Raw genomic sequence first — 25,587 nt, 5'->3', positions numbered from 1 at the left:
ATAAATATAAAGAAAAATACAACACCAGCCGAATCAGAAGTCCAAAAAGTTCATTTGCTTGCGTATCTACCAGCAGCAAATATTTCATACATATTCAAGACTTTGAAGTATCCATATCGATCAAAAATGATTACAATCAAAACGAACAAATATACTCGATTACCGACGTAAAACGTCAATTCTAATGCAGCAACGTTTGTAACGTTCATTTTGATTGGATAACGTCACTTTCTTACATGGCATCAATTGACAATTGATGCTATGGGACCTACGCGCAAGCGCAGACGGCATATGACAGATTTTAAATACATGTTTTAACGTTGTTTTCTGTCAGTTTCATTAGAATGGAGATAACAATATTGTATTTTAAGCTCCGACGGCATCAATTGGGGATTTGATGGTCGCAAATACCCGTTTACTGTCTCCGCTAACGCGTCGCCAGTAAACTTAATTTGCGACCATCAAATCCCCAATTGATGCCGTCGGAGCTTAAAATACAATACAGTTATCTCCTAAATGTTGACGTTACCAATTGGGACGCAATATCGTGCGTAACGTCAAGACAATAACTTTTATTAAAAATCTGAACCATATCATGCGCATTGTTGGTACGTCAATTTCCCCTCATGCATCTGAGGTAAGTGTTGCTAGGTGTGCTGTCTTCGGCTTTAATGGTTTTGTGCAATTATAGGACCAAATGATGGTTATTTATATTTGTTATGATTGTTTAAATTGTTTCAGAGAAGATAAAAAAAAAATTATTACTATGAGGTTAACATAAGAATTATGTGTTACAAATACTGCAATATCAACATATATTGTTGATATTTCTTTCATCAATCCTGTATAGTTTCAAGAAAAATCTATTTGCAGTTTTAGAACAAAAAATTCATTTTAAAATGACCAAACAAAATCGACGGTTGCCACTGACAGCAATGTTTCTCATACGAGCATACCAAACGATAACTGTTTGCAATGAAGCTAGAATTGAGAATGGAAATGGGGAATGTGTCAAAGAGACAACAACCCGACAATAGAACATATAACAGCAGAAGGTCACCGACAGGTCTTCAATGCTGCGAGACATTCCCGCAGCCGTAGGCGTCCTACTTTACTGGCCTCTAAACAAACATATATATACTAGTTCAGTGATAATGAGCGCCATACTCAACTCCAAATAATACACAAGAAACTAAAATTAAGAATAATAGCAGACTAACCAAGGCAGAGGTCCCTGACCTGGGACAGGCGCAAAAATGCGGCGGGGTTAATCATGTTTATGAGATCTCAACCCTCCCCCTATACATCTAGCCAATGTAGAAAAGTAAACGCATAACAATACGTACATAATAATTCAGTTCAAGAAAAGTCCGAGTCTGATGTCAGAAGATGTAACCAAAGAAAATAAACAAAATGACAATAATACATAAATAACAACAGACTTCTAGCAGTTACCTGACATTGCCAGCTCCAGATGTCAATTAAACTGATTGAAAGATTATGTCTTCATCATATGAATATAATGCACAATCCATTCTGTTAGGGGTTTAGTATCATACCATCATATCATATATGAGAAGAACATAACCCGTGTCATGCCAACAACTGGTTTTTAAATAAATGTGTTTAGTTCCGATGCAAAGACCCAAAAAATGAATCTACCATACGTTATTCCGGAAGCATATATTACAGAAACGTATCTGTTTTTTCTTGATGATATAAAAAAGAAGATGTGGTATGATTGTCAATGAGATAACTCTCTACAAGAGACTAAATCACAGAAATTAAAATTAAAGTCACCGTACGGCTTTCAACAAAGAGTAAAACCCATTCAACATAGTCAGATATAAAAATCCCCGAAATTCTTTTTTTTTAAACTTCAAACGAAAAAACTAACAGCCTGAATTACGTAAATACGCAATGAACGAAATATAAATATAATACACAGCAACAAACGCCAACGACTGAATTACAAGCTTCTGACTTGGAACAGGCACAAGCAGAATGTATGCATTTTTCCTTAGCTAAAAAACAGAATTAGATGAAATATTTCTATGAAGAAATATTTTTTTTGAGGAGCCTAAATTTGAAGTTTTCTCTTTCGGAGCCTTATAAACTATAATAAATTACAGTCGAAATGATCTTTAATCTTATCAAGACTATTACATAAATCTTCTCCTCTGAAACTACAGGCCAAATTTAACCAAACATCATGGGGGTATCTAGTTTTGTTTTTTTTTGTTTTTTTTAAATATGTCCGGTGGCCGAGCCAACCAACCAAGATGGCCGACATGGCTAAAAGAACGTTGGGGTAAAATGGAGATTTTGGCTCACATCTCTGAAACCAAAGCATTTTGAGTAAATCTGACAAGATAAAATTGTTCATTAAGTGAAGATCTATCTGTCTTGAAATTTTCAGACCATTCAGGCAACCTGTTGTTGGGTTGCTGCCGCTGAATTTGTAATTTTAAGAAAATTTGCAGCTTTTAGTTATTATCTTGAATATTATTATAGATAGAGATAAACTGTAAACAGCAATAATATACAGCAAAGTTCGACTTTTGGGTTTGAATGTCACTCTCGTATCTTTCGCCTATTTTCAATTGTAAATTAAATAATAATTATCTGAGACAACGTGGGGCCAAATGAGATACAAATGGGACTAAATTTCGACTAGCGGCTTGATATTTTACAGTTTCTAGGCTGGTATTTTTCGCAAATACCCCTCCATAACATAACATCTGTTCATATTTATATAGTTATTGTGTATGTAAATTCTATGGACCTATGCTTATGCATGTTTTTCCCTTATACTTGTATTCTTCTTTAGGCCCTTAAATTGGCAAAACCATATCTTATCTATCTATCTTAACGAATGACATATGACAGTCACTGGCAATGTTCCTGCAGTGAGGCAAGATAGGATTAAACCAGTTATTACGACATGGACCCTCACCATTTAATCTGAGTCAAAAGGAAAGGACAGAACGTATAAGGGACCTATAATTTGATTTTTAAGGCGGGGCTAGGATGAAAAATGTTGACCTGCTTTTTTTCAGTTTTAACCTCTGTCCTGTTTTTTAATTCTATTTTTTTACTCAATTTGGTGCTGCCTTTTTATTTTTTGCTCTATTCGGTCCTGCCTTTTTTTTTTTGCTAGTTTATGCTTCATTTTTTACATAGATTGTCATCCTGCGATATTTGTTTACCAAGTTGCTCATCCTTTCTATTATCTTTACTCAAAACTTCTGTCCTGCTTTTTTCAAATTTCACCCTATTTTTTTTTTATCTTATCTAAATTCGACTAGTTGTGTGGTAAGAACAACTTTTAATTATAAAAGTACCTCAGAATTTAATAACATTAGTAGTGGTGGTCTGGCATAAGGTTTTAGAATAAAGAATAACGGGGAAAATAGTACAGAATAGAGCACAAAAAATAATGAATAGAGAGAGAGACAATGCAGAAAAGATAATAATTGGGGGCTTACATATAAAGAATAGATGATAGATTGGCGGGGAGGGGAGGGATTTAAAGAATAAAGTAAAAAAATAACATAAAAAAATATTTATTACACTTATGAAGGTCCCCCAATCGAGGACCTCTTGGTAAGCATAACACCGAATAAAATTGTTATGATGCAATATTTTTTTATGACAAAATAATCGATATTTAACAAAATATTACAGCAGACTGTATCGTTGACCTAGTAAGAATAAGCTGGGCGTCCAAGAAAGAAAGAAAATATTTGAACAAAATTTGACCATAAAAAGCTTCGGTCTCACATACGTTGAAATGATCTAAAATGACCTGTCCATGCTTCCAAGTTTTTAAATTCTAACTATATCCTATAGTGGGAGCTATATATATCCTACTGGTGTTCGTACCTATTTGTCGATCGAATTTATTTCAATTTTACAGCGATCAATTTCCACAAACTTCTACCACTTGCCTTTAACAATTTACTTTACATATTTATCATATTTGTAATCACCCAACAATTCTTCATTTATTGACTAAACGCGTTAATTCGATAACATACTCGGAAGACTTCACTTACACTTATTTTTAGAACATTTATGTTTATCAATCTAAGAATAGAAAACCCATATTTTTATTAACGTTCGATGTCTTCGGACGTCATCTCTCGTAAGTACGATGATAAACGAGAATCTTCGAGTTAAAAATAGAAACACCTGATTATCCGAGAACATTCGTTTACTTTGTATATATAAGTAGCACGCTACGCCAGTGTCAGAATCATATACAAAGTAAGACGATATACAGGCAGAACACAAAGATAGATATTACAAGACAGAATTATTGTTTAAACGAAAAAAGGTATGTAATAATTAATCAATATTGTATTTTGCATTATGTTTTGCTAACTAAACAGAAAGATTCAACAATACAATGTTTTTATGATGGAATCTTGCCTTATATTGGCACATGTAAGAAATTTGTTAAAATTGTAGGTGCACGAATTCAGCTCAGCATCCGTAAAACGTTCATCTATTTTTTTCAAAATTGGTAAACATCCACTTCATTTTTATGAAATTTTAGTTCCTGTATACATTGAAATAAAAGGTGGTTTTTATTATAATCAATGAAATAAATTGTATCGTGATGAAAATTAAACATAAGCTCATCAAACATTAGATAAATGGGGGGGGGGGGGCATAAATCATAAATGGTCAGTGTCTTAACTAACGTCAGTTGTTTATCAGAGCAGCGACTCAACAATAAAAAAAGAAACCAATGACATACGTTGCTGTAACATACTTTTAATATTTTTCATTCTAACACTATACTGATTTTTATTTCTGATTTTTAAAATTATAATAAATAATAAATGAATAGTTAGATAAAAAAAAATACTATTGTTATATTTTTAAGATGGCAGGAAAATCTCCAGCAATTGGAATTGATCTTGGAACAACATATTCATGTGTCGCTGTTTTCCAGCACGGGAAAGTAGAAATAATTGCCAACGACCAGGGTAACAGAACAACTCCTAGTTATGTTGCCTTCACGGATACAGAGAGACTTGTTGGCGATGCAGCAAAGAACCAAGTAGCACTGAATGCAGAAAATACTATTTTCGATGCTAAGAGACTGATCGGAAGAAATTTTACCGATTCCGCCGTACAGTCCGACATGAAGCATTGGCCATTCAAAGTTATCAACAGTGGCGGTAAACCAAAACTACAAGCCGAACACAAAGGAGAAACAAAAACATTTACACCAGAAGAAATAAGCTCTATGGTTTTAGTTAAAATGAAAGAAACTGCTGAAGCGTATCTGGGAAAAAGGATAACAGATGCTGTCATCACGGTACCTGCATACTTCAATGATTCCCAAAGACTAGCCACAAAGGATGCTGGGTGTATTGCAGGACTGAACGTACTAAGGATTATAAACGAGCCAACTGCTGCGGCATTAGCTTACGGTCTGGACAAAAATCTATCTGGTGACAAGAACGTTCTGATATTTGATTTGGGAGGAGGAACATTTGATGTCTCCATTCTGTCGATCGGTGAGGGTTCATTGTTTGAGGTACGTTCCACAGCTGGAGACACTCATCTTGGAGGGGAGGATTTTGATAACAGAATTGTTAAACATTTCATTACTGAATTTAAGAGGAAGCATGGTAAAGACATTTCTAGAAATAATCGTGCAATCAGAAGATTATTAACTGCATGTGAGAAAGCAAAAAGAACATTGTCCAGCAGTACAGAGGCTAACGTGGAGATTGACTCATTGTTTGAGGGCATGGATTTCTACACAAAAATCACCAGAGCACGATTTGAAGATCTATGTCAAGATTTGTTCAGAAAGACTATGGAACCGGTCGAAAAAGCTTTGAGGGACGCAAAACTGGACAAGGGAAGTATTAATGAGGTTGTACTTGTTGGAGGCTCAACAAGGATCCCAAAAATACAGAAAATGTTATCGGAATTCATGAATGGAAAGGAATTGAACAAATCTGTCAATCCTGACGAAGCTGTGGCCTATGGTGCAGCCGTACAAGCAGCTATCCTATCAGGTGATCGTAGTGACGTCATTAAAGATGTACTGTTAGTAGACGTAGCTCCATTGTCCCTCGGAATCGAAACAGCCGGTGGTGTCATGACAAAACTAATTGAAAGGAATACAAAGATCCCTGCAAAAGCGTCCAACACTTTCACAACATATTCAGACAACCAGCCAGCAGTAAGCATTCAAGTTTTTGAAGGAGAAAGAGCAATGACCAAAGACAATAATACTCTTGGAAAATTCGACTTGACTGGTATACCTCCAGCTCCTCGTGGTGTACCTCAAATCGACGTAGAATTTAACATTGACGCAAATGGACTATTACACGTATCGGCTAAAGACAAAAGTACAGGAAATACAAAGCAAATTACAATCACAAATGACAGAGGAAGGCTCAGTAAAGAAGACATTGATAGAATGGTTTCCGAAGCAGAGAAATACAAAGACGAAGATGAAAAACAAAAACAGCGAGTTTCATCAAGAAATCAACTTGAGAACTATATTTTCAGTGTTAAACAAGCGACAAATGACTCTGGTGACAAGCTGACATCTGAGGAAAAACAAACTGTTACAACAGCTTGTGAAGAATCACTTAAATGGTTAGATCAAAACTCATTAGCAGAGAAAGATGAATACGAAGACAAAATGAAAGAACTTCAGAGAGTGTGTTCACCCGTCATGACAAAACTTCATGGAGGTGCTCAAGGTGGACCGGCTGGTAGTGCAGGGGGACAACACGGGGGACCAACTGTGGAAGAAGTTGATTAAGATATAAATTATAAATTATAAATGACATTGCTTAAGGTGGTATGGGTGTCTTTCGCCATCTTGGATTGTAAAAAACAGAGAATCTAAGGTCCATATTTTCTATCAAATTAGCAAAATTTGATGCAAGAATGCAGATATTTCATGTGTTTTTACATTTAAAAGATTCAATTTTTAAGAATATAACTTATAAATATAAATATATGTACAAGTGCAGATTATTTTTGGTTATTTTTAAATATTTTGAAATTGTCATTTTAAGGGGAGGTAACTCTAAAACAGTGCATTTTCTGTTGGATTGTTCATGGAATTTTCCTACTTTGTATTTTAGCCGGAAAAAACGTACGGTGACCCTATCTTTTCTTTTGATATTATCAAAGCATTGTTTGAAAGCTATATTTTCCTAATTTATTTTACAATTCTATCATTTCGTTTAGTTTCTATTCACAAAATGGTGTTTTTTCCTGTATAATCCATACAAAATGTGTCATTTTGTCATGACCCGTAGCTTAAAAAAATGCACGGTGACCTATCATTTCTATAATATTTTTTAACATGTATCAATAGATACTACATTTTGGCAAAGTATGAACAAATTCTATCATTTTTATTTTAGACTCCCATACCACCTTAAAGTGATTTTCGAGATTGCTTGTCGTTAAAATATAATTATGCAAAAGAATATGTATTGGACTTTGAATGGCATTAACATTGAAAAATAATTGTATATGTGTTATCATATTAAGTTTTGTTATTTTTCTAAGTTACACAAAGCTTTTAGAAATACGGAGTTATTTAGTAGAGTGCTATAATCATAACATATTTTAGTTGTACATGTGTTGGCATTAACATTAAAACATATTTAGTTATCATGTAGTTTTTCAGTAGATAAAACTTAATTATGACATATTTAGTTTTGAAACATAAATATACATTTTGTAAACTATTTTGTTATTCAGTAATAAACTGTGTTAAACATTTAATGATTTATTTGTTCAGTAATTTAGATTTTTTTCCCCAGAAAGTGATCTCTAAAAGAGGTGATTTATGTCAATGAGATAAATAAGTCTAAAATTGAGAGATGTTCCAAACATTTGAAACTCTTGGTACGGTAACAATAACATGTGGTATGATTACCAATAATGCAACTCTCCACCAGAGACCAAAGTCCGTAAAATTTATTACCGTCTCCGTACGACATTTAACAATTAGCAAATTGATATAAGAGGATGTGGTATGGTTGCCAATGAGACAAGTCTCGGAGTCCGTCCAAGTCACAAATGTTAAAATTAAACTGATGGAAAGTCATCTTACATTTACAATAAGTCTTATTATTGTCATTATATTAAAGATGTGGTATGATTACCAATAAGGCAACAATAATTACCGTACAACCTTCGACAATTATCAAAACCCACACTGCAAATCAATTTATAAATGACCCGAAATGATAAATTGCAAAGAAAAGAAAGAAAAAAAAACATAACGGTCTGATTAAAGTGCATGAAAAAGCAACTGAGTACATTATTACAAATTTTCATATTCTCATGGTATTGCTTCGATAAAAATGACATGCACGTAATAAATTTTAAGCGTCAAAAGCGCTTTCCTGGATTTAATTTCATCAGGAAAGCTTAAACTCTTAACATCTTATTACCAGGAATTGTGAGCGTCAAAGGCGCTTTCCGGACTGAGCTAAACTTCATCAGGAACGATCAAACTTATAAAATTGAATACCAGGGACGTGTAAATACGTATTAAAGTAGAGGAGGATATAAAAGGAATTGAGTTATAGTCTATAGCAGTTGATCTCTAGAACTAAGATGTTGACACCTATAACTGATTGACCAATAGCAGTGGTATCGCCCGAGGGTAACGACACATGATACAGTAAAACCTGACTAAACCGAATTCTGCATAAACCGAGAATCTGTCTAAACCAAACATGTTCTTAATCACCGTCATATCAAACTGCATGCGTTGGGAACCTGATAAACCGGAACAAAATCTAAGTCCCGGGGATGTTCGGGTTAAACAGGTTTCACTGTACATGCAACTTAATGAAACAATTCATTGCAAGAGCTTAATAAGATATAAAAAGATGAGGAATGAATGCAAATGAGACAACTCTCCATCCATGTTACGATTTGTAAAAAAAGTAAACCATTACAGATCAAATATAGAAAAAGAAGATGTGGTATGATTGACAATGAGACAACTGTCCACAAGAGACTAAAGTAACACAGACATTAACAACTATAGGTCACAGTACGGCCTTCAAAACTGAGCAAAGCCCATACCGCAAAGTACGGTCTCAGTCAACACGAAGCCTTATCTCATACCGAACAGCAAACTATAAAGGGCCTTAACATTACTAGTGTTATACCATTTAAACGAAAAACAACGGTCTTATCTATAAATATAAAAATGATAACCGAGAAACATTTATGAACCACACCAACTAACGACACCTAGTTAACAAGATATTTTTGTCATTTTTTGGAAAATTGTCCCCTCCCCCCTCCAATGGTAATGAATGGATATGTTGTATTCATTCCTTATACTAAATTCATCCATGGCAAATCTAGAGCAATGGCATGGTTATCTGTTTGCTGAGCTTCATCTTAAAGTCAAGAAAAGATTACTTTTGGTTTTGGCGATATTGACTTCATATTCAATGTTATTTTCTCGTAATGTTTTTTTGTACATTTGGTACAATATATCTACCATGACTTGATCAATTCAAATGGAAGTATTATTTCAAAGTTTAATGCAGTTGATATAAAAAAGAAGATGTGGTATGATTGCCAATGAGACAACTATCCACAAAAGACCAAAATGACACAAACATTAACAACTATAGGTCACCGCACGGCCTTCAACAATGAGCAAAGCCCATACCGCATAGTCAGCTATAAAAGGCCCCGATAAGAAGTTCCCTTTTAATTGTGATAATTACACTAGTCACATTAGAGACATGGTTTATGAAATAAACCTGCAAATTAATTGTGTGTAACAATCACACACTTAAAAGATTTATACAGTTGCTTTGGTATACATCAACGAGAAAGCAACCCAACAACAACAACAACAAAAAAACAGGCAGGTTGCCAATCACAAGGTTACAAAAGCTTTTTTTGATTCAATGGTTTCACTTTTTGTTTTTAGATATCTAAGATGTGGGATTATTTTCATGACAAATGTGTAATACTCTATTTATTATACAATTATCAAACGGCCTGCTGGGTTTTTTTTCCTTCTAAGGTAGCTTTCTCAGCATCAATTACCCCACAAAATCATCGCAAATATAAGATCAATGAGATGTGGTATGTTTGCAGATGAGACAACTTATCAAATCACGAATATGAAAACAAATACATGTCACCGTGGAGACTACAACAAGAAAATCCGTACTGTACAGTTGGCTGTAAATGAGGAAAATATATGACAAGACAGAAATCAGCGATTAACACTGAAAACAGGGTATTATATCAATCCTTTTTCTACTTGAAGTAATAGAATTTAAAAAAAAAAAGACACTACATCAGATATAACATTTCCAAATTGTGAATTTTCCATTACTATGTAGCAATGTTCCAGCAGCGCCTGCATACGGAATCTATATATCTCCCAGTTGATACGATATTCCAAAACTTGTATTTCCTACCATGATTTCCTTTACAAAGAAGCTATTGAACCAAGAGTTCCAAGTGGTGAAGTTGAAATCATCCCTTCGTAAATTATACGGACGCTATACAATTCGGTTTTCTGTTATTTAATATCCGGTTTACAGATGATAGCGGACATGCATGTTCCTTATGTCGCAACTACGATTCTGTCCCCTTTTCGCGAATGTAACCTAATGAATTAGACATGTTATCGGGTTTGTACTTACAAGAATAACAGAAAAGGTGCCACATGTGGAGCAGGATCTGTATTTAAGATGACATAAGATCACCCACATTTTTTGTTTGGGTTTGTGTTGCTCAGTCTTAAGTAAATTCTATGTTGTGTTTTCTGTACATTTTTGTCTGTTTTTCTTTTTTTACCATGTCGTTGTCAGCTTATTTTTGACTTGTGAGTTCGAATGTCCCTCAGGTATTTTTCGCTTTTCTTAGATGATAATATAAAAGTTTAAAACCATGGAAATTACAACTGGAGTATTTGCAGTTTTTCTTAAAATGTGTCCGACTAGCTGGTTTAACATCTACTTTGTTCTTCTGAGATTGAAAACATGCACGGGGGCCTCGGTTAAGGGTTCCTAATTTCTTAATTCTTTAATTTTTGTACAATTTTTATCATTATTTATTTATTTAGTGCATTATTTTCTATTCTTTATAGTTAAGCATTCCGTTGTTCTCTATTCTGTATAATTTGGCAATAATTTTTTTATTCATTGTCCTCTTTTTTTCTATTCTTTATTTTTTTGCACTTTATTCTTCACTTTTTGACTCACTTTTCTATTTTCTGTAATCCTTTTCCAGACCCTCATGCATGATCAAGAATACTCTAAGTTATATCAATAAATCTATGCGAGACATATATCAATGGAACAGCAACCCAACGACACACTATCAAATTAAACACTCGAGAATTCGACATAACAAAATGGAGAATGGGGTTTGTGTTGCTCAGTCTTTAGTTTTGTATGTTGTGTTTTCTGTACTTTTTGGTATTTTTGTCTGTTTGTCTTCTTTACTTTGACCATGACGTTTTTGTCGACTTGTGACGATTTTCAAGAAAGAAGACAACACATGCTTTTCACCCTTGTATTTCACTTTAAGCTATGTACTCAGTGTTGGATGAAAGTAAGGATCATCGGGAACAATCCATCAATTAAATAGCCAAATGATATGTTTGGCCAAATTTGCATTCGTCACAACTCGGCCAATTACGTACCTCATAGTGAGAGTAGCGGAGTCACCCGAGGGTTGCCGATTGGCCAAGTTTGGTTCCAATTGACCAATTATTCTCAGAGGAATGGTTGCTTATACTTAATTTTTGCATCAACTTAATTTAGACTCTGATAAATAGTTGTCACTTAGTTGGCAATATTATACTGGCAAGTATGGACACAACATTTAAGCTTGATACAGCTCTGAATTTGGATTGTGATGAAATAGTTGACACAACATAGGTTTCTGACACAGAATGAATGTGGTCTAAGAACTTAAACTTAAAAACTTTAAAAAAAAATAAAAAAAATTGGACATTTACCTATTATGGTCCAATATTCAAAATCTAAATACATTGTTAGATTCAGCATATCATAAAACCCCAAGAATTCAATTTTTGATTAAATCAAATAATGTTCAATTTTAGACCCTTTATACCACAATGTGGACCAATTTGATAACCGGGCCCAAATATTAAAAATCTAAATAAATGGTTAGATTCAGCATATATTGAAGAACCCCAAGAATTCAATTTTTGTTAAAAAAAAATTTAACGAAACGCAACACTAGATTATTCTTTTTAAATTTCTGAATGAATTTGTCACCGTTAAAAGCAATGACTGCCTGTGACAAACGCCAAAATGATTGTCAGAAAGGTCAACCAATTCTGTTTGACATGTTTTGGGTTCTGTTTTACACCTTCTGAATTTGCCTTTGTACCACCCATTACTATGGGGTTTGGCAATTATGCAGTTTATATCTTTCGGGCTTTAGATGTTTTTCTTCAGCCGATTCTTTGGCAGTACAGTTTATGCATGGGAAACATTTATTGGATGAATCTGTGCGCAATGCTATTCCGCAATTGGATTACCAGTTGTAAACATTTCTCGCAAATAACGTTGGGTAATCAAATTCTATTGACGTTACATTGTCACTGCATGTTGATCTGGTCATTGATGGTCGACAACACATCCCGTACAGTAAGGACAGTAAGACGAGTTTCTAAAGTCAAAATTTATGTTTGCAGCGCGTTGTCATATGTTGATTATTTCTAAATAAAAAGAAGCATGGGTAAGCATAGATAGTAGTTGTATGAGAATCAAAGATCATTTGGTAAAAATAAAACAGAATGAGTGTTGCGTTTTTAAAGTCAATCAGTATATCATGTGTAATTTATTTATTTAGACTCGGTGTGATTTGTAGGTTGACATATCGTATAGACCACTGTCGTCTGTCCTTGTAGAAGACTATGTCTGTTTATTCTACATTGGCTCCAGTGGCAGATCCAGCCATTTTAAAAAAGGGGCGGTTCCCAACTCAGGACAAAAGGGGGGTCCAACTATATGTTCCCATTCAAATGCATTGATCGGCAAAAAAAAGCGGGGGTTCAAAACCCGGACACCCCTGGATCCGCCAACGTAGCTCCATTGTCCCTCGGAATCGAAACAGCCGGTGGTGTCATGACAAAACTAATTGAAAGGAATACAAAGATCCCTGCAAAAGCGTCCAACACTTTCACAACATATTCAGACAACCAGCCAGCAGTAAGCATTCAAGTTTTTGAAGGAGAAAGAGCAATGACCAAAGACAATAATACTCTTGGAAAATTCGACTTGACTGGTATACCTCCAGCTCCTCGTGGTGTACCTCAAATCGACGTAGAATTTAACATTGACGCTAATGGACTATTACACGTATCGGCTAAAGACAAAAGTACAGGAAATACAAAGCAAATTACAATCACAAATGACAGAGGAAGGCTCAGTAAAGAAGACATTGATAGAATGGTTTCCGAAGCAGAGAAATACAAAGACGAAGATGAAAAACAAAAACAGCGAGTTTCATCAAGAAATCAACTTGAGAACTATATTTTCAGTGTTAAACAAGCGACAAATGACTCTGGTGACAAGCTGACATCTGAGGAAAAACAAACTGTTACAACAGCTTGTGAAGAATCACTTAAATGGTTAGATCAAAACTCATTAGCAGAGAAAGATGAATACGAAGACAAAATGAAAGAACTTCAGAGAGTGTGTTCACCCGTCATGACAAAACTTCATGGAGGTGCTCAAGGTGGACCGGCTGGTAGTGCAGGGGGACAACACGGGGGACCAACTGTGGAAGAAGTTGATTAAGATATAAATTATAAATTATAAATGACATTGCTTAAGGTGGTATGGGTGTCTTTCGCCATCTTGGATTGTAAAAAACAGAGAATCTAAGGTCCATATTTTCTATCAAATTAGCAAAATTTGATGCAAGAATGCAGATATTTCATGTGTTTTTACATTTAAAAGATTCAATTTTTAAGAATATAACTTATAAATATAAATATATGTACAAGTGCAGATTATTTTTGGTTATTTTTAAATATTTTGAAATTGTCATTTTAAGGGGAGGTAACTCTAAAACAGTGCATTTTCTGTTGGATTGTTCATGGAATTTTCCTACTTTGTATTTTAGCCGGAAAAAACGTACGGTGACCCTATCTTTTCTTTTGATATTATCAAAGCATTGTTTGAAAGCTATATTTTCCTAATTTATTTTACAATTCTATCATTTCGTTTAGTTTCTATTCACAAAATGGTGTTTTTTCCTGTATAATCCATACAAAATGTGTCATTTTGTCATGACCCGTAGCTTAAAAAAATGCACGGTGACCTATCATTTCTATAATATTTTTTAACATGTATCAATAGATACTACATTTTGGCAAAGTATGAACAAATTCTATCATTTTTATTTTAGACTCCCATACCACCTTAAAGTGATTTTCGAGATTGCTTGTCGTTAAAATATAATTATGCAAAAGAATATGTATTGGACTTTGAATGGCATTAACATTGAAAAATAATTGTATATGTGTTATCATATTAAGTTTTGTTATTTTTCTAAGTTACACAAAGCTTTTAGAAATACGGAGTTATTTAGTAGAGTGCTATAATCATAACATATTTTAGTTGTACATGTGTTGGCATTAACATTAAAACATATTTAGTTATCATGTAGTTTTTCAGTAGATAAAACTTAATTATGACATATTTAGTTTTGAAACATAAATATACATTTTGTAAACTATTTTGTTATTCAGTAATAAACTGTGTTAAACATTTAATGATTTATTTGTTCAGTAATTTAGATTTTTTTCCCCAGAAAGTGATCTCTAAAAGAGGTGATTTATGTCAATGAGATAAATAAGTCTAAAATTGAGAGATGTTCCAAACATTTGAAACTCTTGGTACGGTAACAATAACATGTGGTATGATTACCAATAATGCAACTCTCCACCAGAGACCAAAGTCCGTAAAATTTATTACCGTCTCCGTACGACATTTAACAATTAGCAAATTGATATAAGAGGATGTGGTATGGTTGCCAATGAGACAAGTCTCGGAGTCCGTCCAAGTCACAAATGTTAAAATTAAACTGATGGAAAGTCATCTTACATTTACAATAAGTCTTATTATTGTCATTATATTAAAGATGTGGTATGATTACCAATAAGGCAACAATAATTACCGTACAACCTTCGACAATTATCAAAACCCACACTGCAAATCAATTTATAAATGACCCGAAATGATAAATTGCAAAGAAAAGAAAGAAAAAAAAACATAACGGTCTGATTAAAGTGCATGAAAAAGCAACTGAGTACATTATTACAAATTTTCATATTCTCATGGTATTGCTTCGATAAAAATGACATGCACGTAATAAATTTTAAGCGTCAAAAGCGCTTTCCTGGATTTAATTTCATCAGGAAAGCTTAAACTCTTAACATCTTATTACCAGGAATTGTGAGCGTCAAAGGCGCTTTCCGGACTGAGCTAAACTTCATCAGGAACGATCAAACTTATAAAATTGAATACCAGGGACGTGTAAATACGTATTAAAGTAGAGGAGGATATAAAAGGAATTGAGTTATAGTCTATAGCAGTTGATCTCTAGAACTAAGATGTTGACACCTATAACTGATTGACCAATAGCAGTGGTATCGCCCGAGGGTAACGACACATGATACAGTAAAACCTGACTAAACCGAATTCTGCATAAACCGAGAATCTGTCTAAACCAAACATGTTCTTAATCACCGTCATATCAAACTGCATGCGTTGGGAACCTGATAAACCGGAACAAAATCTAAGTCCCAGGGATGTTCGGGTTAAACAGGTTTCACTGTACATGCAACTCAATGAAACAATTCATTACAAGAGCTTAATAAGATATAAGAAGATGAGGAATGAATGCAAATGAGACAACTCTCCATCCATGTCACGATTTGTAAAAAAAGTAAACCATTACAGATCAAATATAGAAAAAGAAGATGTGGTATGATTGACAATGAGACAACTGTCCACAAGAGACTAAAGTAACACAAACATTAACAACTATAGGTCACAGTACGGCCTTCAAAAATGAGCAAAGCCCATACCGCAAAGTGTGGTCTCAGTCAACACGAAGCCTTGTCTCACACCAACCAGGCAGCTTGCCAATCACAAGGTTACAAAAGCTATTTTTTGGATTCAATGGTTTCACTTTTTGTTTTTAGATATCTAAGATGTGGGATTATTTTTATGAAAAATGTGTATTACTGTATTTATTATGCAATTGTTAAACGGCCGCCTGCTGGGTTATTTTTCTTCTAAGGTAGCTGTCTCAGCATCAATTACCCCACAAATTCATCGCAAATATACGATAAATAAAATGTGGTATGTTTGCAGATGAGACAACTTATCAAATCACGAATATGAAAACAATACGTGCCACCGTAGAGACTTCAACAATGAACAAGAAAACCCATACTGTACTGTTGGTTGTAAATGAGGAAAATACATGACAAGACAGAAATAAACGATTACCACTGAAATACAGGCTCCTATATCAATTCTTTTTCTACTTGAAATAATAGAATTAAAAAAAAAACGACACTACATCAGATAAAACATTTCCAAATTGTGAATTTTCCATTACTATGTAGCAATGTTCCATGCAGCAGCGCCTGCATACGGAATATATATCTCCCAGTTGATACGATATTCCAAAACTTGTATTTTCTACCATGATTTCCTTTACAGAGAAGCTATTGAACCAAGAGTTCCAAGTGGTAAAGTTGAAATCATCCCTTAGTAAATTTAAGGACGCTATACGATTCGGTTTTCTGTTATTTAATATTCGTTTTACAGATGATAGCGGACATGCATGTTCCTTATGTCGTAACTACGATTCTGACCCCTTTTCGCGAATGTAAATTACTGAATTAGACATGTTATCGGGTTTGCACTTACATGAATAACACAAAATGTGCCACATGTGGAGCAGGATCTGTCTTTAAGATCACCTAAGATCACCCACAGTTTTGTTGGGGTTTGTGTTGCTCAGTCTTTAATTTTCTATGTTGTGTTTTCTGTACTTTTTTGTCTGTTTGTCTGTTTTTCATTTTTTACCATTTCGTTATCAGATATAGGAAGATGTGGTGTGCGTGCCAATGAGACAACTCTCCATCCAAATAACAATTTATATAAGTAAAATATAATAGATCAATGTACGGCCTTCAGTTTCTTTTTTTCGACTTGTGAGTTTGAATGTCCCTCAGGTATCGTTCGACTCTCTTCGTTTAATATAAAAGTTTTAAACCATGGAAATTACAACTGGAGTATTTACAGTTGTCTTCTAGTTTTCTTAAAATGTGTCCGACTAACTGGTTTAACATCCGCTTTGTCCGTCTGAGTTTGAAAACATGCTTGAAGGCCTGGATTTGAGGTTCCTGATTTCTTAATTCTTCAATTTTTGGACAATTGTTATGCAATCTTTATTCATAACATCAATTTCTGTTTCTTTATAATTTAGTACTTCATTGTTCTTTTTTTTCCATTGATACCTATATTATTCAATATTGGTATTATTTTAGTAGGTTTCTCTATATGAATTGGATTTTGAATAAAAAAGCATTCACCCGTCGGCCTCAGGGAATATCAGTTTTTCAAAAGTCAATAAAACCGCATATTTACCTTAACAAAAGACAGTAATTGTATAATATTCTTTTTTTTTTAATAATAATAATTTCATTTTGTCCATTCTTTGTTTTTTGCCCTTTATTCTTCACTTTTTGGCTCAGTTTTCTTTTATCTGTAATCCCTATCCAGATCACTATGCATGATCAGGAATACTCTTAGTTATTTCAATAAATTATATGCGATATATCATGGATCAATGGAACAGCAACCTAACGACACAATATCAAATTACACACATTCGACATAACAAAATGGAGAATTGGGTTTGTGTTGCTAAGTCTTTAGTTCTGTATGTTGTGTTTTCTGTACTTTTTTGTCTTTTTGTCTGTTTGCCTTCTTTACTTTGACCATGGCGTCTTCAGTTTATTATCGACTTGTTATTCAGTGGTTCTCGTCTGCCATTCTTTTATTCGAAAATTGCTTTGTTTAAAATTTATCGGTTGTTTTTCTCTTTAAACTGATTCACATATTTCAGCCGACTTAGCAGTCAGGTAAGTCAGATGTTTCTAAAGAAAAAGAAGCATGGTAAGCATAAATAATAGTTGCATGAGAAACAAAGATGATTTGGTTAAAAAACCAACAATGATTGTTGCGTTTTTAAAGTCAACCAGTATATCATGTTAAATTCATTTATTTAGACTCGGTGTGATTTGTAGCTTGACATATCGTATGGACCACTGCCGTCTGTCCTTGTAGAAGACTATGTCTTTGTTTATTCTACATTGGCTCCAGGGCGGATCCAGCCATTTTAAAAAGGGGGTTCCAACCCAGGACAAAGGGGAGGTTCCAACTATATGTTCCCATTCAAATGCATTGATCGGCCAAAATAAAGGGGGTTCCAACCCCCGGAACCCCCCCCCCCCCCCCCCTGGATCCGCCAATGGGCTCAATGTATAGGGGAGGTTTGAGATCTCACAAAACATGTTTAATCCCACTGCATGTTTTCGCTTGTCCAATGTCAGGAGCCTCTGGCCTTTGTCATTCTTGTATGAAACATTCCCAATTTTCATTCTCAATTTTATCAGGCTACACTCTCGAGTGCGTAATTCAATCATGTCGTTGGATTGCAGAGGTGGAAAATCCTTAGTTAATTAAAAATTAAGTAATGGATTTGATTTTATGTCTTTACTTCAAGTACACAAAGAAATGATATAGAAGCCTGTAAGTGGATTTGATTTTATGTCATTACTTCAAGTACATAAAGAATTGATATAGGAGCCTGTAAGTGGTTGTCGTTAGTTAAGTCTGTCATATTTGTATTTCGTTTGTTGTTTTGTCAATTTCTGCCGACTGGACAGTCTATGTTTTCTCATTGTCGAAGGCTGTACGATGGCATGTAATTAATTTCATACTCATGAACTCATCTGTAATCATACCACATCTCATTGATCTGGCGGGACAGACGGACGAACGGACACACAGAGTGAAAAACATAATGCCCCTAGGTTGAGAATAACTTGCAGTCTAACACCATATCTTAACAACATTGAGGATAAAAAGTGAGTATCATCAAAACCAAAAGTGAACTTTTTGTGACTTTAAGATGAAGAACAGCAAACGGATAACAATAGGCATTCCATTGGAATGATACACCATAGCCATTCAGGAATGAAATAACCGATCATATGACTAAAAAATTTGTGAGGGTTCCGCGGAACCCAGTGTCTCGCCTTCTTTTGCTGTTAATCACACACTCAACAAAAATGATGAAAAAAATCAATAAAATATTCCTCTCGATACTATCTTTTGATTGTCAGAAGTGTCTGTCCAAATTTGGTAAAAATCCAGAATAGTTTAAGAATCTTAAAAATGTCTAAAAACTTTAACTACAGACTGTTTGTAATATGTTAATTTAAAGGAAAACTAAGTCCATTTATAAGTAAAATACGGGAAAAATATGGAATTTTTTTTTACTAAATTTACTTCTGGATACTATTTTATAATTAGAAACATGCATCTGTCAAAGTTTGGTACATATCCAGGATAGTTTCAGGAAGTTATCAAAATTTTAAAAACTTTAACCACGAAGTGAATGTAATGTTTCCTGGCAGAAAAACTAAAGCCATTTATAAGAAATATACAGAAAAATTGGAATTTTATTTTTACAAAATTTACTTCTGGATACTTTCTTATGATCAAACAAGCTTCTGTACCTGTTTGATACAAATCTAGGATAGTTTAAGAAAGTAATTAAAATTTTAAAAACTTAAACCACAGAGTGAATGTAATGATTCCTAGCAGAAAAACAAAGTTCATTTATAAGTAAAATATGGAAAAAATGGAATTTTTACTTCTCAATATTATCTTATGAACATAAACAAGCTTCTGTCGATGTTTGGTAGAAATCCAGGATAGTTCAAGAAAGTTATTAAAATTTCAAAAACTTTAACCACAGAGTGAATATTTGTGGATGCCGCCGACGACGACGGAATATGGGATCGCTATGTCTCGCTTTTTCGACTAAAGTCGAAGGCTCGACAAAAATAATAAAAAAAACTTAGTATCACAGATAAACTCCCTTGGGCTTACTCAATTCTTTGTGCTCAAGGTGGACAATAAAAACTTAGTATCACAGATAAACACCCTTGGGCCTACTCAATTCTTTGTGCTCAAGGTGGACAATAAAAACTTAGTATCACAGATAAACTCCCTTGGGCCTACTCAATTCTTTGTGCTCAAGGTGGACAATAAAAACTTAGTATCACAGATAAACTCCCTTGGGCTTACTCAATTCTTTATGCTCAAGGTGGACAATGAAAACTTAGTATCACAGATAAACTCCCTTGGGCTTACTCCATTCCTTGTGGAGTAGGCCCAAGGGAGTTTATCTGTGATACTTAGTTTTTATTGTCCACCTTGAGAACAAGGAATGGCTCAAGGTGGACAATAAAAACTAAGTATCACAGATAAACTCCCTTGGGCCTACTCAATTCCTTGTGCTCAAGGTGGACAATAAAAACTTAGTATCACAGATAAACTCCCTTGGGCCTACTCAATTCCTTGTGCTCAAGGTGGACAATAAAAACTTAGTATCACAGATAAACTCCCTTGGGCCTACTCAATTCCTTGTGCTCAAGGTGGACAATAAAAACTTAGTATCACAGATAAACTCCCTTGGGCTTACTCCATTCCTTGTGCTCAAGGTGGACAATAAAAACTTAGTATCACAGATAAACTCCCTTGGGCTTACTCCATTCCTTGTGGAGTAGGCCCAAGGGAGTTTATCTGTGATACTTAGTTTTTATTGTCCACCTTGAGAACAAGGAATGGCTCAAGGTGGACAATAAAAACTAAGTATCACAGATAAACTCCCTTGGGCCTACTCAATTCCTTGTGCTCAAGGTGGACAATAAAAACTTAGTATCACAGATAAACTCCCTTGGGCTTACTCAATTCCTTGTGCTCAAGGTGGACAATAAAAACTTAGTATCACAGGTAAACTCCCCTGGGCTTACTCAATTCCTTGTGCTCAAGGTGGACAATAAAAACTTAGTATCACAGATAAACTCACTTAGGCTTACTCAATTACTTGTGCTCAAGGTGGACAATAAAAACTTCGTATCACAGATAAACTCCCTTGGGCTTACTCAATTCCTTGTGCTCAAGGTGGACAATAAAAACTTAGTATCACAGGTAAACTCCCCTGGGCTTACTCAATTCCTTGTGCTCAAGGTGGACAATAAAAACTTAGTATCACAGATAAACTCACTTAGGCTTACTCAATTACTTGTGCTCAAGGTGGACAATAAAAACTTAGTATCACAGATAAACTCCCTTGGGCTTACTCAATTCCTTGTGCTCAAGGTGGACAATAAAAACTTAGTATCACAGATAAACTCACTTAGGCTTACTCAATTACTTGTGCTCAAGGTGGACAATAAAAACTTCGTATCACAGATAAACTCCCTTAGGCTTACTCAATTCTTTGTGCTCAAGGTGGACAATAAAAACTAAGTATCACAGATAAAATCCCTTGGGCCTACTCAATTCCTTGTGCTCAAGGTGGACAATAAAAACTTAGTATCACAGATAAAATCCCTTGGGCTTACTCAATTCTTTATGCTCAAGGTGGACAATAAAAACTTAGTATCACAGATAAACTCCCTTGGGCTTACTCAATTCCTTGTGCTCAAGGTGGACAATAAAAACTTAGTATCACAGATAAACTCCCTTGGGCTTACTCAATTCTTTGTGCTCAAGGTGGACAATAAAAACTTAGTATCACAGATAAACTCCCTTGGGCCTACTCAATTCCTTGTGCTCAAGGTGGACAATAAAAACTAAGTATCACAGATAAACTCCCTTGGGCCTACTCAATTCCTTGTGCTCAAGGTGGAAAATAAAGACTTACAGATAAAGTCCCGTGGGCTTTCGCAATTCCTTGTGCTCAAGGTGGACAATAAAAACTTAGTATCACAGATAAAATCCCTTGGGCTTACTCAATTCCTTGTACTCAAGGTCGACAATAAAAACTTAGTATCACAGATAAACTCCCTTGGCCTTACTCAATTTCATGTGCTCAAGGTGGACAATAAAAACTAAATATTTTACAAATTTTATAACAAAATAATTAAATGGGTTAAATTAAATCCTCTACTGTCATTTAGCCCTAACTTTCTACGTATTTGTAAAACAAGCAAACTGCAAAAGCAAGATACAAATTGGCCCGAAATGATAAAAGTCAGCCAACTGAAACGAGAAAACCCATTGTTGAAGGCCGTACGGTGACCTATAGTTGTTAATGTCTGTGTCATTTTGGTCTTTTGTGGATAGTTGTCTCATTAGCAATCATACCACATCTTCTTTTTTATATAATGGCTTGATTTCAGATGCACGAAAAACAAGTATGATATTCAGCAACACTGTGAATATGTTCAATTTTCAGATTCTTCAGTTATTGCTTCAATAAGAATATTAACTTCACCAGGAACGCCCAAACTTAAACATTTGAATACCAGGAACGTACATTTGTTAAATTCCACGGAATTTGTTGTCTAGTGAAGAGTGGCCTTATTGGTAATTATTCCACATGTTATTGTTGCAATACGAATTTTGTTGTTTCCATGGTTACGGTGGCCATTTAAAAAAAATTCCAACTTCTAAAATCAGCTCTGCTTATGCCAGTGACCGTTTCTGCAAAGTTTCAAAAAAAAAATCCAACTTCTAAAATCAGCTCTGCTGATGCCAGTGACCGTTTCTGTAAAGTTTCATCCAGTTTGCAGCATTTTATTTATTTTTTTTAAAGTTTTGACCTTTTTGCATTGTGTTCATGGTAACAACAGACATTTCAAAAAGTTTCAAGTGTTTGAAACCTGTCTATATTATACTGATCTATCTCATTGACATGCATCCCCACTTTAACGGTCACTTTCTGGAAAAGAGTGTCTAAATTACTAAACAAATAAATGTTTTATACAGTTTATTACTGAAAAACCAAATATTTTTCAAATTTTATAACAAAATAACTTAATGGATTAAATTAAAGTTCTTTCTTCTGAAAAACTAAATGATAACTAAATATGTTCAATGTTAATGCCACTACATGTACAACTAAATATTTTAGGATTAAAGCTCTTACAAAACAACTCCGTATTTTAAAAGGCTTTGTACTATTTAACTACAAAAATAATAAAACTTATGATAACACATGTACATCTGTTTTTCAATGTTAATGCCATTCAAAGTCCAATGCATTTTCTTTTGCATGATTATATGTTAACGACTAGCAATCTCGAAAATCACTTTAAGCAATGTCATTTATAAAAGTATTTGTTTCTTAATCAACTTCTTCCACAGTTGGTCCACCAGATGTGTTCTGACCCCCGTGTTGTCCTCCTGAACTACCAGCCTGTCCACCGTGAGCACCTCCATGAAGTTTTGTCATGACGGGTGAACATATTCTCTGAAGTTCTTTCATTTTGTCGTCGTATTCGTCTTTCTCTGCTAAGGAGTTTTGATCTAACCATTTAAGTGATTCTTCACAAGCTGTTGTTACGGTTTGTTTTTCCTCAGATGTCAGCTTGTCACCAGAGTCATTGGTCGCTTGTTTAACACTGAAAATGTAGTTCTCAAGTTGATTCCTTGATGAAACTCGCTGTTTTTGTTTTTCATCTTCGTCTTTGTATTTCTCTGCTTCGGAGACCATTCGATCAATGTCTTCTTTGCTAAGCCTTCCTCTGTCATTGGTAATTGTAATTTGCTTTGTATTTCCTGTACTTTTGTCTTTAGCCGATACGTGTAAAAGTCCATTTGCATCAATGTTAAACTCTACGTCGATTTGAGGTACACCGCGGGGAGCCGGTGGTATGCCAGTCAAGTCGAATTTTCCAAGAGTGTTATTGTCTTTGGTCATTGCTCTTTCACCTTCAAAAACTTGAATGCTTACTGCTGGCTGGTTGTCTGAATATGTTGTGAATGTGTTGGATGCTTTTGCAGGGATCTTTGTATTCCTTTCAATCAGTTTTGTCATGACACCGCCGGCTGTTTCGATCCCGAGGGACAGTGGAGCCACGTCTACTAACAGTACATCTTTGATGACGTCACTACGATCACCTGATAGGATAGCTGCTTGTACGGCTGCACCATAGGCCACAGCTTCGTCAGGATTGACAGATTTGTTCAATTCCTTTCCATTCATGAATTCCGACAACATTTTCTGTATTTTTGGTATCCTTGTTGAGCCTCCAACAAGTACGACCTCATTTATACTTCCCTTGTCCAGTTTTGCGTCCCTCAAAGCTTTTTCGACCGGCTCCATGGTCTTTCTGAACAAATCTTGGCACAGATCTTCAAATCGTGCTCTGGTTATTTTTGTGTAGAAGTCCATGCCCTCAAACAATGAGTCAATCTCCACGTTTGCCTCTGTACTGCTGGACAATGTTCTTTTTGCTTTCTCACATGCAGTTAATAATCTTCTAATTGCACGATTATTTCCAGAAATGTCTTTACCATGCTTCCTCTTAAATTCAGTAATGAAATGTTTAACAATTCTGTTATCAAAATCCTCTCCTCCAAGATGAGTGTCTCCAGCCGTGGAACGTACCTCAAACAATGAACCCTCACCAATCGACAGAATGGAGACATCAAATGTTCCTCCTCCCAAATCAAATATTAGAACATTCTTGTCACCAGATAGATTCTTGTCAAGACCATAAGCTAAAGCCGCAGCAGTAGGCTCGTTTATAATCCTCAGTACGTTCAGTCCTGCAATACAACCAGCATCCTTTGTGGCTAGTCTTTGGGAATCATTGAAGTATGCAGGTACCGTGATTACAGCATCTGTTATCCTCTTTCCCAGATACGCTTCAGCAGTTTCTTTCATTTTAACTAAAACCATTGAACTTATTTCTTCTGGTGTAAATGTTTTTGTTTCTCCTTTGTGTTCGGCTTGTAGTTTTGGTTTACCGCCACTGTTGATCACTTTGAATGGCCAATGCTTCATGTCGGACTGTACGGCTGAATCGGTAAAATTTCTTCCGATCAGTCTCTTGGCATCGAAAATAGTATTTTCAGCATTCAGTGCTACTTGGTTTTTTGCTGCATCGCCAACAAGTCTCTCTGTATCCGTGAAGGCAACATAACTAGGAGTTGTTCTGTTACCCTGGTCATTGGCAATTATTTCTACTTTCCCGTGCTGGAAAACAGCGACACATGAATATGTTGTTCCAAGATCAATTCCAATTGCTGGAGATTTTCCTGACATCTTTGATTATAGTACTCTGAAAAATATAATAATAGTATTTTTTATTGATCAATTCTTGTATTTTATATATATATTTTGAAAGCAGAAATAAACAGTTAGGAAACGACCATTTAACTTCCATGAAAAAGGGGGTGGGGGTGGGGTGGGGGTATTTTTTTCTAAAAAAAAAATGTGTTA

At 34.9% G+C, this 25,587-nt stretch overlaps 2 protein-coding genes across 2 annotated transcripts; one reads left to right on the top strand and one right to left on the bottom strand.

Annotated features, from left to right (window-relative positions):
- The first annotated feature begins 4,887 nt into the window (after positions 1-4,887).
- LOC134697890 (heat shock-related 70 kDa protein 2-like) lies at positions 4,888-13,839 on the top strand. The gene is made up of 3 exons (XM_063560176.1): positions 4,888-6,793; positions 7,821-7,839; positions 13,075-13,839. Exons 1-3 carry the CDS (start codon positions 4,895-4,897, stop codon positions 13,827-13,829), a joined length of 2,673 nt encoding a protein of 890 aa, XP_063416246.1. The 5' UTR covers positions 4,888-4,894; the 3' UTR covers positions 13,830-13,839.
- A 9,271-nt stretch (positions 13,840-23,110) lies between these two features.
- On the bottom strand, positions 23,111-25,442 carry LOC134696794 (heat shock protein 68-like). Its single transcript, XM_063558739.1, has one exon. It carries the CDS (start codon positions 25,408-25,410, stop codon positions 23,485-23,487), a length of 1,926 nt encoding a protein of 641 aa, XP_063414809.1. The 5' UTR covers positions 25,411-25,442; the 3' UTR covers positions 23,111-23,484.
- Positions 25,443-25,587: the final 145 nt, after the last annotated feature.

This window comes from Mytilus trossulus, chromosome 14 (assembly GCF_036588685.1).
Source record: "Mytilus trossulus isolate FHL-02 chromosome 14, PNRI_Mtr1.1.1.hap1, whole genome shotgun sequence".
Taxonomy (NCBI): domain Eukaryota; kingdom Metazoa; phylum Mollusca; class Bivalvia; order Mytilida; family Mytilidae; genus Mytilus; species Mytilus trossulus.
This window is presented reverse-complemented; position numbering and strand designations above follow the sequence as displayed.

Coding starts and splice junctions, on each gene's coding strand:
- LOC134697890 (XM_063560176.1), top strand. CDS start 4,895: ATGGCAGGAAAATCTCCAGCAATTGGAATTGATCTTGGAACAACATAT.
- LOC134696794 (XM_063558739.1), bottom strand. CDS start 25,410: ATGTCAGGAAAATCTCCAGCAATTGGAATTGATCTTGGAACAACATAT.